Source organism: Schistocerca piceifrons, chromosome X, assembly GCF_021461385.2.
Source record: "Schistocerca piceifrons isolate TAMUIC-IGC-003096 chromosome X, iqSchPice1.1, whole genome shotgun sequence".
Taxonomy (NCBI): Eukaryota; Metazoa; Arthropoda; class Insecta; order Orthoptera; family Acrididae; genus Schistocerca; species Schistocerca piceifrons.
Genome location: NC_060149.1, coordinates 834,503,280 through 834,515,739, shown reverse-complemented (window position 1 = coordinate 834,515,739; position 12,460 = coordinate 834,503,280). Strand labels below are relative to the sequence as shown.

Below are 12,460 nucleotides of genomic sequence, written 5' to 3'. Positions count from 1 at the left end.
CTCAGTCCTACAATACATTTCGTATCAGTGCGGAGAATTAATCAGCGTTCAACAATAAACGTATGAGAGTAAATCTGGAGATTTGTTTATTTATTACATTGTAGGCTGTTACAAATAGGCCGCGCGGTTTGAGGCGCCATGTCACCGATTGAGCGTTCCCTCCTGCCGGAGGTTCGAGCCCTCCCTCGGGCCTGGGTATGTGTGTTATTCTTAGCTTAAGTTAGTTTAAGTAGTGTGTAGGTCTAGGGACCGATGACCTCAGCAGTTTGGTCCCTTAGGAATTCACACACATTTGAACATCTGTTACGAATAAATTATACAAAGGCTGTATTCATTCTTAACGAAATGATTACTGCCGGCAGTATTTTTTTGTATCCATCGGTAAATCATCTGGAGAGAAAAAGGAGTGTAATTTGTCTCGTCTGCAAATCGCTAAGAGTGGACGGATTCTAGCCGCGGCCGAGGGACGGCACGAAAGCTCCGGGGCAAGACGAAAGGAACGTTTCAGTAAAGCCTGTGTGTTGTAGTTGGAATAGCTACGGAGAGAGACTACACTGAAGTGACAAAAGTCAGGAAATAGCGATATGCACATAGAAAGATGGCGGTAGTGTCGCATACAAAAGGTATAAAAGGGCAATGCATTGCTGGAGCTGTGATTTGTACTCAGATGAGAATTAATAGATTTTGAACGCGGAGTGGTAGTTGGAGCTAGACGCATCGGACATTCCAATTCGAAAATCGTTAGGGAATTCAGTATTCCGAGATCCACAGTGTTAAGAGTGTGCCAAGAATACCAAATTTCAGGAATTACATCTCATCAAAGACAACACAGTAGAAGACCGAGAGCAGCGGCGTTTGCGTAGAGTGGGATATACATCGAACGTATCTGTTAGGATAGTCGCGCGAAATTTGTCGTTAATGGGCTATAGCAGCAGACGACCGACGCGAGTGCCTTTGCTAACAGTACGACATCGCCTGCAGCGCCTCTCCTGGGCTCCTGACCATATCGGTTGGACCCTCGGCTACTGGAAAACCGTAGTGATGTCAGATATCAGGTGATAAGAGCTGATGGTAGAGTTCGAGCGTGGCGCAGGAGCAGACCCCGCGAAGCCATAGATCCAGGTTGTCAACAAGGCACTGTGCAAGCTGGTGGTGGCTCCGTAATGATGTGGTGTGGTGTGAACCTATAATTGACTGGAAATGGTTATGTTCGGCTACTTTTAGACCATTTGCAGGAATTGGAAATCTTTTTGGAAATTTGTGGTAAGTTCCTGTGAGGCCAAATTGCTGAGGTCATCGGTCTCTAGGCTTACATACTACTTAATCGAACTTAAAGTAACTTACGCTAAGGAAAACACACACACCCATGCCCGACGGAGGATTCGAATCTCCGGCTGGGCGAGCAGCGCGAACCGTGGCAAGACGCCTCAGATCGTGCGGCTACCCCGCTTTGCTGCCATTCCTGGACTTTATGTTCATAAACAACGATGGAATTTTTATGGATGACAATGCGCCATGTCACTGGGCTACGATCGTTCGCGATTGGTTTGAAGAACATTGTCGACAATTTGAACGAATCATTTTGCCACGCAGATCGCCCAACATGAATCCCATCGATCATTTATGGGACGTAATCGAGAAGTCAGTTGGAGTACAAAATCTTGTGCCGGCAACACTTCCACAATTATGAGAACAGCGTGGCTCAATATTTTTGTATGGGACCTCCAACGGCTTTTCAGTCGAGTTGCTGCTCTCCGACACGATATGAGGAAGTATCTGGTGACTTTTGTCACCTTAGTGTATTATCTACAGTGTAACAGGAATAAAAAGTTAATTTCTCTCGTACATAAGTGTTAGGAAAGAAACTTCAAGGATTTGAATCTACATCTCGATGATTACGCTGCAATTCACACATAAATTTCTAATATTTTTAATTTCAGCCTATCGTCGCATTTTTATTTATAGTATTAACAATATCGTTCAAATTTTGAATCTTAAAACAGTAAAAGACATGCTGTTTGATCTTACGTAACTAATCTGAAACACACACACACACACACACACACACACACACACATTTCAGGTTAGTTACGTAAGATAGCAGCAGACGACCGACGCGAGGCCTTTGCTAACAGTACGAAATCGCCTGCAGCTCCTCTCCTGGGCTCGTGACCATATAGGTTGGACCCTAGACGACTGGAAAACCGTAGTCTTGTCATATATATACAGGGTGGTCCACTGATCATAACCGGGCCAAATATCTCACGAAATAAGCGTTAAACGAAAAAACTACAAAGAACGAAACTCGTCTAGCTTGAAGGGGGAAACCAGATGGCGCTATGGTTGGCCCGTTAGATGGCGCTGCCATAGGTCAAACTGATATCAACTGCGTTTTTTTAAATAAGAACCCCCATTTTTTATTACATATTCGTGTAGTACGTAAAGAAATATCAATGTTTTAGTTGGACCACTTTTTTTAGATTTATGATAGGTGGCACTGTAATGGTCACTAACTTATGGCTCACAATTTTAGACGAACAGTTGGTAACAGGTAGGTTTTTTAAATTAAAATACAGAACGTAGGTACGTTTGAACATTTTATTTCGGTTGTTCCAATGTTATACATGTACCTTTGTGAACTTATCATTTCTGAGAACGCATGCTGTTACAGCGTGATTACCTGTAAATACCACATTAATGAAATAAATGCTCAAAATTATGTCCGTCAACCTCAATGCATTTGGCAATACGTGTAACGACATTCCTCTCAACAGCGAGTGGTTCGCCTTCTGTAACGTTCGCACATGCATTGACAATGCGCTGACGCATGTTGTCAGGCTTTGTCGGTGGATCACGATAACAAATATCCTTCAACTTCCCCACAATAAGAAATCCGGGGACGTCAGATCCGGTGAACGTGCGGGCCATGGTATAGTGCTTCGACGACCAATCCACCTGTCATGAAATATGCTATTCAGTACTGCTTCAACCGCACGCGAGGTATGTGCCGGACATCCATCATGCTGGAAGTACATCGCCATTGTGTCATGCAGTGAAACATCTTGTAGTAACATCGGTAAAACATTACGTAGGAAATCAGCATACATTGCACCATTTAGACTGACATCGATAAAATGGGGGCCAATTAACCTTCCTCCCATAATGCCGCACCATACATAAACCCGCCAAGGTCGCTGATGTTCCACTTGTCGCAGCCATCGTGGATTTTCCGTTGCCCAGTAGAGCATATTATGACGGTTTACGTTACCGCTGTTGGTGAATGACGCTTCGTAGCAAAATAGAACGCGTGCAAAAAATCTGTCATCGTTCCGTAATTTCTCTTGTTCCCAGCGGCAGAACTGTACACGACGTTCAAAGTCGTCGCCATGCAATTCCTGGTGCATAGAAATATGGTACGGGTGCAATCGATGTTGATGTAGCATTCTCAACACCGACGTTTTTGAGATTCCCGATTCTCCGCAATTTGTCTGCTGCTGATGTGCGGATTAGCCGCGACAGCACCTGAAACACCTACTTGGCCATCATCATTTGTTGCAGGTCGTGGTTAACGTTTCACATGTGGCTGAACACTTCCTGTTTCCTTAAATAAAGTAACTATCCGGCGAACGGTCCGGACACTTGGATGATGTCGTCCAGGATACCGAGCAGTATACATAGCACACGCCCGTTGGGCATTTTGATCACAATAGCCATACATCAACACGATATCGACCTTTTCTGCAATTGGTAAACGGTCCATTTTAACACGGGTAATGTATCACGAAGTAAATACCGTTCGCATTGGCGGAATGTTACGTCATACCTCGTACTTATATGTTTGTGACTATTACAGCGCCATCTATCACAAAGCGGAAAACGTGGTCCAATTAAAACATTCATATTTCTTTACGTACTACACGAATATGTAATAAAAACTGGGGGTTCTTATTTAAAAAGAAACGCAGTTGATATCCGTTTGACCTATGGCAGCGCCATCTAGCGGGCCAACCATAGCGCTATCTGGTTCCCCCTCTGAAGCTAGACAAGTTTCGTCTTTTTAGTTTTTTCGTTTGACGCTTATGTCGTGAGATATTTGTCCCGGTCACGATCAATGGACCACGCTGTATATATAGAAAATGAAAAACGAACATCCACCACAACAGGACCATGGAATGATTCCATTCAAAAATAATCACCACACACATCAATACATTTATCCCACTGGGAGGCAACCAATTCCCGTTTCATAGAACGCGGTCGGCCGCTGAAGGATGTTCAACAGTACTTAGTCTTGCACTTCCTCTTCCGACTGAAACCGACGTCCGCGCGTGTCTTTCTTCAGGCAGCCAAAGACGTGAAAATCGCACAGTGAAAGATCCGGACTCTGCGGAGGATGTTTCAGTGTTTTCCAACCAAATCGCTGTATCGTAGCCTTCGACCAATTACCAGTGTGGGGGCGGGCGTTATCGTGCATGAAGATGATTTTGCCCGACAGCACTCCTGTGCGCTTTGACTGCAGTTTATGCAAAATGTTTTCATAGCGCTGTGTAGTGATTATGGTTCCACGCTTGAGGAACTGGAAGAGCAGATGGCCCCTGCAGTCGAAGAAGGTCATTATAACCTTACCGATACTTTTGCGAACAGCTGTGGATTTCTTCGGCGAGGTAGATGTGGCATGTTTCCAATGTTCTATATCTACATCTACATCCAGACTCCGCAAGCCAACTGACGTAGCTCAAATGGAAAGGAACACTTCCTACTTAAATTTCTGCATCCTACACTGTTGGCAGTTTTGTGTAGGTGTCAGTTACGTGATTTTATTTCGGTGATTACAAAACAGAGTCGAATGTATGCACTGGGTCGCCGAGGCAGCTAGTTCATGGCGATTCGGTCAACCAAGTAAATGAATGTACTGAACAAGCTGTAAACCACCACAGGGAGCCCGTGTGTCAGAATGCTCATCGAGTGTGCCGCAACGGTGTTCTGATAGAAATATAAGTCTGAGAGAAGAACATTTGGTGGTCTGTTGGATTGATGATAGGTTCCTATGATTGTGGTCTGGGTTCCATTCCAGCTTCTTCCGATCATTTTTAATAGGGATAGACAGATTCTATTCTCTTCTGACTACGCCAAGTGAAGAAAGTATAATGGCATCGTGGTATGAAATTCACATTAAACATGATATTCCTTCTTTTCCAAGTAGAAGTTAGGCTGAACCTCAATAAAGTCAGGAGTGGCGAAATGTGGGAACTCTAGCACCAGTAACCTTTGTTATACAAGTTATTTATTTCTAGTGACGAAATAAACGCTATGTAGGGTCACTGGACACTTATTCCATCTTTTATTTGAGGTTCTGTATGCCGATAAAATTGATTCTGAGCTTGGAATCAACTCAGACCGCCCTTAACGCGGAATTTGATCCCTTCGCGACAATACACCTCGACTACAATTTGTTCAAAACTGCAGATTCCTCAACATCTCCATATATTGTGCATGAATGGCTTGGAATCCTGGCCCAGCACTAAAGTTTTCACTATGTATTATCAAGCTCTAGCATGAGAACACCTATCTGCTGGTGGATAATAATTTTTATTTTTAATGCATTTTCATTCGTTGCCAACACTAACGATATCTGACGTTTTTGACTCCCAGTGAGACACAGAACTATTTGAGAGATCACTGCAAGTTCAAGGATGTTATTCCGAGCTGCTGGTGGAGAAAAATTCGGTAGCTGATGTCTCTTTGTGTGTAGTCAACAACGATATGTGTGGGGTTCGATTCCCACTCAGCACTGAACTCTTCGTCATATTATTTCTAGTTCAAACATGCTCACATGTCGCTGCTGGTGTAACAAACCCATATTTAACGTTCGTTTTCTCTAGAATATAACAGCGATAGGTGCCGGGTTGGAGTCCTGGGAAGGAAAAAATTAATGTTTCGTCTCGTCATTTCAGTTAAAACATCTAGCTACTGCTGAGAAAATCCGATATGTCACAGTTGATTATGCTTCGATAACAATCCGATTAGGTTCTGGGTTCGAATCCCTGTCCAACACAAAGCTTTACCTCACGGCATTTCAAGTAAGTTACTTGTGAAGAAGAAATATTGAACATCTCTCGTAGTTCGTTAACAGGGACAATAGATGCTGGGTAGGAATTCGCGTCCGTTAAAAATGTTTACGTTATGTAATTTAAAGTTTATATTCGCTAACTGATACTGTCTAAAATCGAGGTATATCACTCTCTGTAAGCCTAGTCAGGAATGACAGTTTCCGTCGGTCACGAAATCTTAGTCTGCATGACCTGGGTTTGAATCCATATGCAGAACGAGACGGTTCTTCGTGACATTTGAAGTTCACACATATTCTCAACTAGCTGCTCGTGAATAACTTTCAATTTTTAATGTCATTTTGTTTTAATTAACAAGTACGGTATGTTACTTTGAAGAGGAAATCATGAATACGACGATCTTACTACGTGCATTGCCTATCTGACGTAATAATGAGAGTGGTAACATTATTGCAATAAATGTGAGCTTACAAGCCTTAAGGTCAGTCTTATCTGTGATTAGGTGTTCCCTGATATTTGTACTATCGTGGTATTACTTCACATCTTGAGTTCTTACGATACAGAGCAGAGTTTTCTAGCGGTGACTTTTTGGAACAATTTTCAATAGTCAAACGATTGTACGAAGGAGCGATTAGAGGACCTGCTAGACAGCTGCGTTATGTGGGTTGCATGCGTATCAGGCGAAATGCAATTCAGGTCGTTCGGATACTTTTGAGCATGTCTGTACATTAGTATTTTCTGCAGAGACGATTGGCATTGAACCATGTCGATACGTCAACATCGATATAGCGGCGCAACACCCCCTGCCGGTAAAATGTACCTGCGCCTCCCTTTGACGTTATAAACTGAAGGTAATGGATCACGTTTTCTCCATCAGTGCGGGACGAAGTTCTTTTGGCAGTGCAACAGGTATGTGCAGAATTGTTCACGGAATGCCATAAAACACGCCAGATGGGTCAGGTCATACCACCGAGACCACTCTCAAGGAGATCGACAGCTCATTCCAAAGTCATTGTAGGGCAGATCTGAATCCTCCTTGGCTCTGGCACAAATGTGGAACAGTGTAACACATCGTACACTATCCGGGGTGACAGTCTGTCGCCATTTATTGCAGCATGGGTTACGTGTGCGTCCTCCACTTCTCCGCCTACCTTTGACGAATGTACAGAAACACAAGAATGGCACTAGATAGTGTTTTCGGGCGAATCCAGGTTCTTTTTGTTTGAAAATGATGGACGCATTTTGTTTCATGGAAGACAGGGGGAGTGGCATCACAGTGACTGAATTCGCACAAGATATACTACGCAAACTCAAGGCCTTATGGGGTGGGGTGCTATTGGGTACAACCACAAATCACGGTTGTTGTGCATCCAGGGTGAATGGTATCCTGCGACCAGTAGCCGTACCCTTTCTGCACAACAGCCCAGATGTCATTTTTCAGCAAGACAATGTGCGACCACATGTTACTGCAGGATGACGTGCCTTCTTGGTGTCACAGGATGTCAGCCTTTGCCCTGGGCCGCCATATCACCAGACTCGTCGCCAGTCGAAAATGTGTGGGATGTGGTGAAACGACAGGTACAGCGCTGTGACCCAATACCAATCATAACACATGAACTTTGGAACCAGGTGAATGCAGCATGGATGGCTATATCACAGCACGCCATTCGCGCCTTATACGCGCCAGTGCTATGACGCATGGAACAAGTTATCAGGGCCCATGGTGGACTCTGTGCCTACAAGGCAACAGGACACACGGTGAACCGAGGTGACTGAAATGCTAATCAAATGGTTCAAATGGCTCTGAGCACTATGGGACTTAACATCTGAGGTGATCAGTCCCCTAGACTTAGAACTACTTAAACCTAACTAACCTAAGGACATCACGCACATCCATGACCGAGGCAGGATTCGAACCTGCTACCGTAGCAGCAGCGCCGTTCCAGACTGAAGTGCCTAGAACCGCTCGGTCACAAAGGTCGGCGAAATGTTAATCAATTCTCCTTTAGGGCCAGGAGCATAATGCATGGCTGATAACGGCATAATTATTAGAGTAGATGCACCAGGCAGCTGCTATTTAGTGCATCTACTCTAATAATCATGTCGTTATCAGAAATGCTAACCATTTCTGCGGAACATACTAATGTACATGTCCTTTGATTATGAGCGTCCTACCTCTAGTCGTTCAAGGTGTTCTGTTTTTTTCTGAACATGACTGTATATGTGCAGTGCGTACCTTTCATACGTCTTTAATGCACACACAATACAAAGTCAGGAATTACAAAGAAGTGAGGGAGAACATGTTACCCGGCCTCTGTGGCCGAGCGGTTCTAGGCGCTTCAGTCTGGAACCTCGTGACTGCTACGGTCGCAGGTTCGAATCCTGCCTCGGGCATGGATGTGTGTGATGTGCTTAGGTTAGGTAGGTTTAAGTAGTTCTAAGTTCTAGTGGATTGAAGACATGTTAAGTCCAATAGTGCTCAGAGCCATTTGAACGATTTTGAGAACATGTTAGGAGGTGTTGCCCTCTATATGTGGCACTTCAAGAAGATGAAATCAATGTGTTAAAACAAAACACCTACAAAGTTAAATTATGGTCAATGAGTAGAATTAAAACTAGAATGGAAGAGAACCTCGTAGTTCACATATGGAACAAGTTTTCCTCTACCTCGTTTATTAGTGTCCATCTTTTGCAAGTATTCTATCCCACGGCGTTGTTTTCCATGGCTCTGAAACAGGGACAGCGTGTTGTTGAACTCCGGTGCTGAGCTGGTCTCATCGACCGATGTAAACGCCGTGGCGGCGTAACTGTTTCAAGATGTATTTGGCGGCGTGTCTCTATAAACTGTCTTCATAAAATTCGGAATAGCTATGCATTTTAAAGTTCATTTTTCATTGGGCAGTTTGTCTGGATCCTTAAAGCGACACGCGAAAGCATAGATAAATGTGACAATAGACTGCAATAAATATCTTCACTTGACCCAGTGAAAAGCATCCAGTTACACGTGAAGAATTTGGCAAAGAGTTCACATATCCCTTTACAGAATATTTCTCTGCCGTTCCACTCTCGAATATCGCATGGAGTAAATGAGCATGTTAATCTTTCGGCGCAAGCTCTGATTTCTCTTATTTTATCGAGATGGTCATTTCTTTCGATGCAGTTGGAGGTAAACAAAATATATATGGTTCTCGGGCGAGACGTCGGATGTCACAGTGAAAACTCAACAATATTTCTTCAGCGCAACTGGCCGACATCTTCAGGTGCGACGAACACACTGATAAGGCAAGACCAGAGCCCCCTATTTATTAAATAGGGGGCTTTGGTCCTGCCTTAGCTGTGTGTTCGTCGCACCTGAAGATGTCGGCCAGTTGCGCTGAAGAAATATTGTGGAGTTTTCACTATGACATCTGACGTCTCGCCCGAGAACCATATACAGGGTGTTACAAAAAGGTACGGCCAAACTTTCAGGAAACATTCCTCACATACAAATAAAGAAACGATGTTATGTGAACATGTGTCCGGAAACGCTTAATTCCGATGTTAGAGCTCATTTTAGTTTCGTCAGTATGTACTGTACTACCTCGATTCACCGCCATGATTTCATTCGGGATACTCTACCTGTGCTGCTAGAACATGTGCCTTTACAAGTACGACACAACATGTGGTTCATGCACGATAGAGCTCCAGCACATTTCAGTCGAAGAGTTCGTACGCTTCTCAACAACAGATTCCGTGACCGATGGATTGGTAGAGGCGGACCAATTCCATGGCCTCCACGCTCTCCTGACCTCAACCCTCTTGAATTTCATTTATGGGGGCATTTGAAAGTTCTTGTCTACGCAACCCTGGTACCAAATGTGGAGACTCTTCGTGCTCGTATTGTGGACGGCTGTGATACAATACGCTATTCTCCAGGGCTGCATCAGCGCATCAGGGATTCCATGCGACGGAGGGTGGATGCATGTATCCTCGCTAACGGAGGACATTTTGAACATTTCCTGTAACAAAGTGTTTGAAGTCACGCCGGTACGTTCTGTTGCTGTGTTTTTTCATTCCATGATTAATTTGATTTGAAGAGAAGTAATAAAATGAGCTCTAACATGGAAAGTAAGCGTTTCCGGACACATGTCCACATAACATATTTTCTTTCTTTGTGTGTGAGGATTGTTTCCTGAAAGGTTGGCCGTACCTTTTTGTAACACCCTGTATACATGTCCGTCGGGAAAGCCTCAAGCAACACGTAAACAAAATACTTTAGCAATCGGAAGAGAAAGTCGTTGACTGTTAGGTTATTAAGAAAGAAAGAGACTCACATTTGGATATAAGATTTTTATTTGAGATATAATGATTGTTCGGCAGTGAGTGGGTGTAATAAATGGGACAGCTCGAACCGGTGAGGAGGTGAGGGAGGTGCTAGCCGATGTAAGCCTGGGTGTGGAGCGGCGCGAAGCCGACGGCGGCGGGCACCTTGGCGACGCCGAAGGGGCCGACCGGCTTCTGTACCCCCGCTGGCGGGCCGACCACCGCCTTGCCGCCTACCACGGCCGCCTCGCGGTGCACGACGGCGTTGAAGCCGTTGACGGGGTCCGCCGTGTACTCGACGGTGCGGCGCGAGCCGTCCGCCTCGAGCAGCGTGTAGCTGCCCTGCACCACGTCGCCGTCGCGCGTCTCCTGCTGGCCCTTGTTGTCGCCGGTCAGCGAGTCCGCTATGTCGTACGCGTAGCTGTACTGCGGGCTGGGGTCGAAGTCTGTGTCTGTGCCCGCCACGGCCTTCACCACCGGCGCGGGGCCCCTGGCCACGACGGCGAGCGGCGACCCCGCCGTCAGCACCCCGTGTCCTCCGATGATGCCACTGCACGCCACGCCCACCAGCGACGCTAGCACCAGTACCTGCAGTGGGGAAAACACATAGCATCTTCAGCGCAGGTCGCAGACTTACACTACTGGCCATTAAAATTGCTACACCAAGAAGAAATACAGATGATAAACGGGTATTCATTGGACAAACATATTATACCAAAAATGACATGTGATTACATTTTCACGCAATTTGGGTGCATAGATCCTGAGAAATCAGTACCCAGAACAACCACCTCTGGCCGTAATGACGTCGGTTTGCAGTAGGGTTTTGGAGCATATACTGTATTCAAACATTACGAATCACCTCGAAGGGAACGATCTATTGATACGTAATCAGCATGGTTTCAGAAAACATCGTTCTTGTGCAACGCAGCTAGCTCTTTATTCGCACGAAGTAATGGCCGCTATGGACAGGGAATCTCAAGTTGATTCCGTATTTCTAGATTTCCGGAAGGCTTTTGACACCGTTCCTCACAAGCGACTTTTAATCAAGCTGCGGGCCTATGGGGTATCGTCTCAGTTGTGCGACTGGATTCGTGATTTCCTGTCAGGAAGGTCGCAGTTCGTAGTAATAGACGGCAAATCATCGAGTAAAACTGAAGTGATATCAGGTGTTCCCAGGGAAGCGTCCTGGGACCTCTGCTGTTCCTGATGTATGTAAATGACCTGGGTGACTATCTGAGCAGTTCTCTTAGGTTGTTCGCAGATGATGCTGCAATTTACCGTCTAGTAAGGTCATCCGAAGACCAATATCAATTGCAAAGCGATTTAGAAAAGATTGCTGTATGGTGTGGCAGGTGGCAATTGACGCTAAATAACGAATAATGTGAGGTGATACACATGAGTTCCAAAAGAAATCCGTTAGAATTCGATTATTCGATAAATAGTACAATTCTCAAGGCTGTCAATTCAACTAAGTACCTGGGTGTTAAAATTACGAACAACTTCAGTTGGAAAGACCACATAGATAATATTGTGGGTAAGGCGAACCAAAGGTTGCGTTTCATTGGCAGGACACTTAGAAGATGCAACAAGTCCACTAAAGAGACAGCTTAAACTACACTCGTTCGTCCTCTGTTAGAATACTGCTGCTCGGTGTGGAATCCTTAACAGGTGGGACTGACAGAGGATATGGAAAGGGTGCAAAAAAGGGCAGCTCCTTTTGTATTATCACGTAATAGGTGAGAGGGTGTGGCAGATATGATACGCGAGTAGGGATGGAAGTCATTAAAGCAAAGACGTTTTTCGTCGCGGCGAGATCTATTTACGAAATTTCAGTCGCCAACTTTCTCTTCCGAATGCGAAAATATTTTGTTGAGTCTAACCAACATAGGTAGGAATGATCATCAAAATAAAATAAGAGAAATCAGAGCTTGAACAGAAAGGTTTAGGTGTTCGTTTTTCCCGCGCGCTGTTCGGGAGTGGAATGGTAGAGAGATAGTATGATTGTGGTTCGATGAACCCTCTGCCAAGCACTTAAATGTGAATTGCAGAGTAGTCATGTAGATGTAGATGTAGATACGTCTTGGCAT

General features: G+C 44.8%; 1 protein-coding gene across 1 annotated transcript in view; it reads right to left on the bottom strand.

The window, feature by feature from the left end:
* LOC124722730 (cuticle protein-like) overlaps positions 1-12,460 on the bottom strand; it is a 58,153-nt gene that overhangs the window by 37,189 nt on the left and 8,504 nt on the right. The window contains exon 2 of the mRNA XM_047247871.1: positions 10,497-10,958. Within this exon, the coding sequence (XP_047103827.1) occupies positions 10,497-10,958 (462 nt within the window). The remainder of the gene's footprint in view (positions 1-10,496; positions 10,959-12,460) is intronic.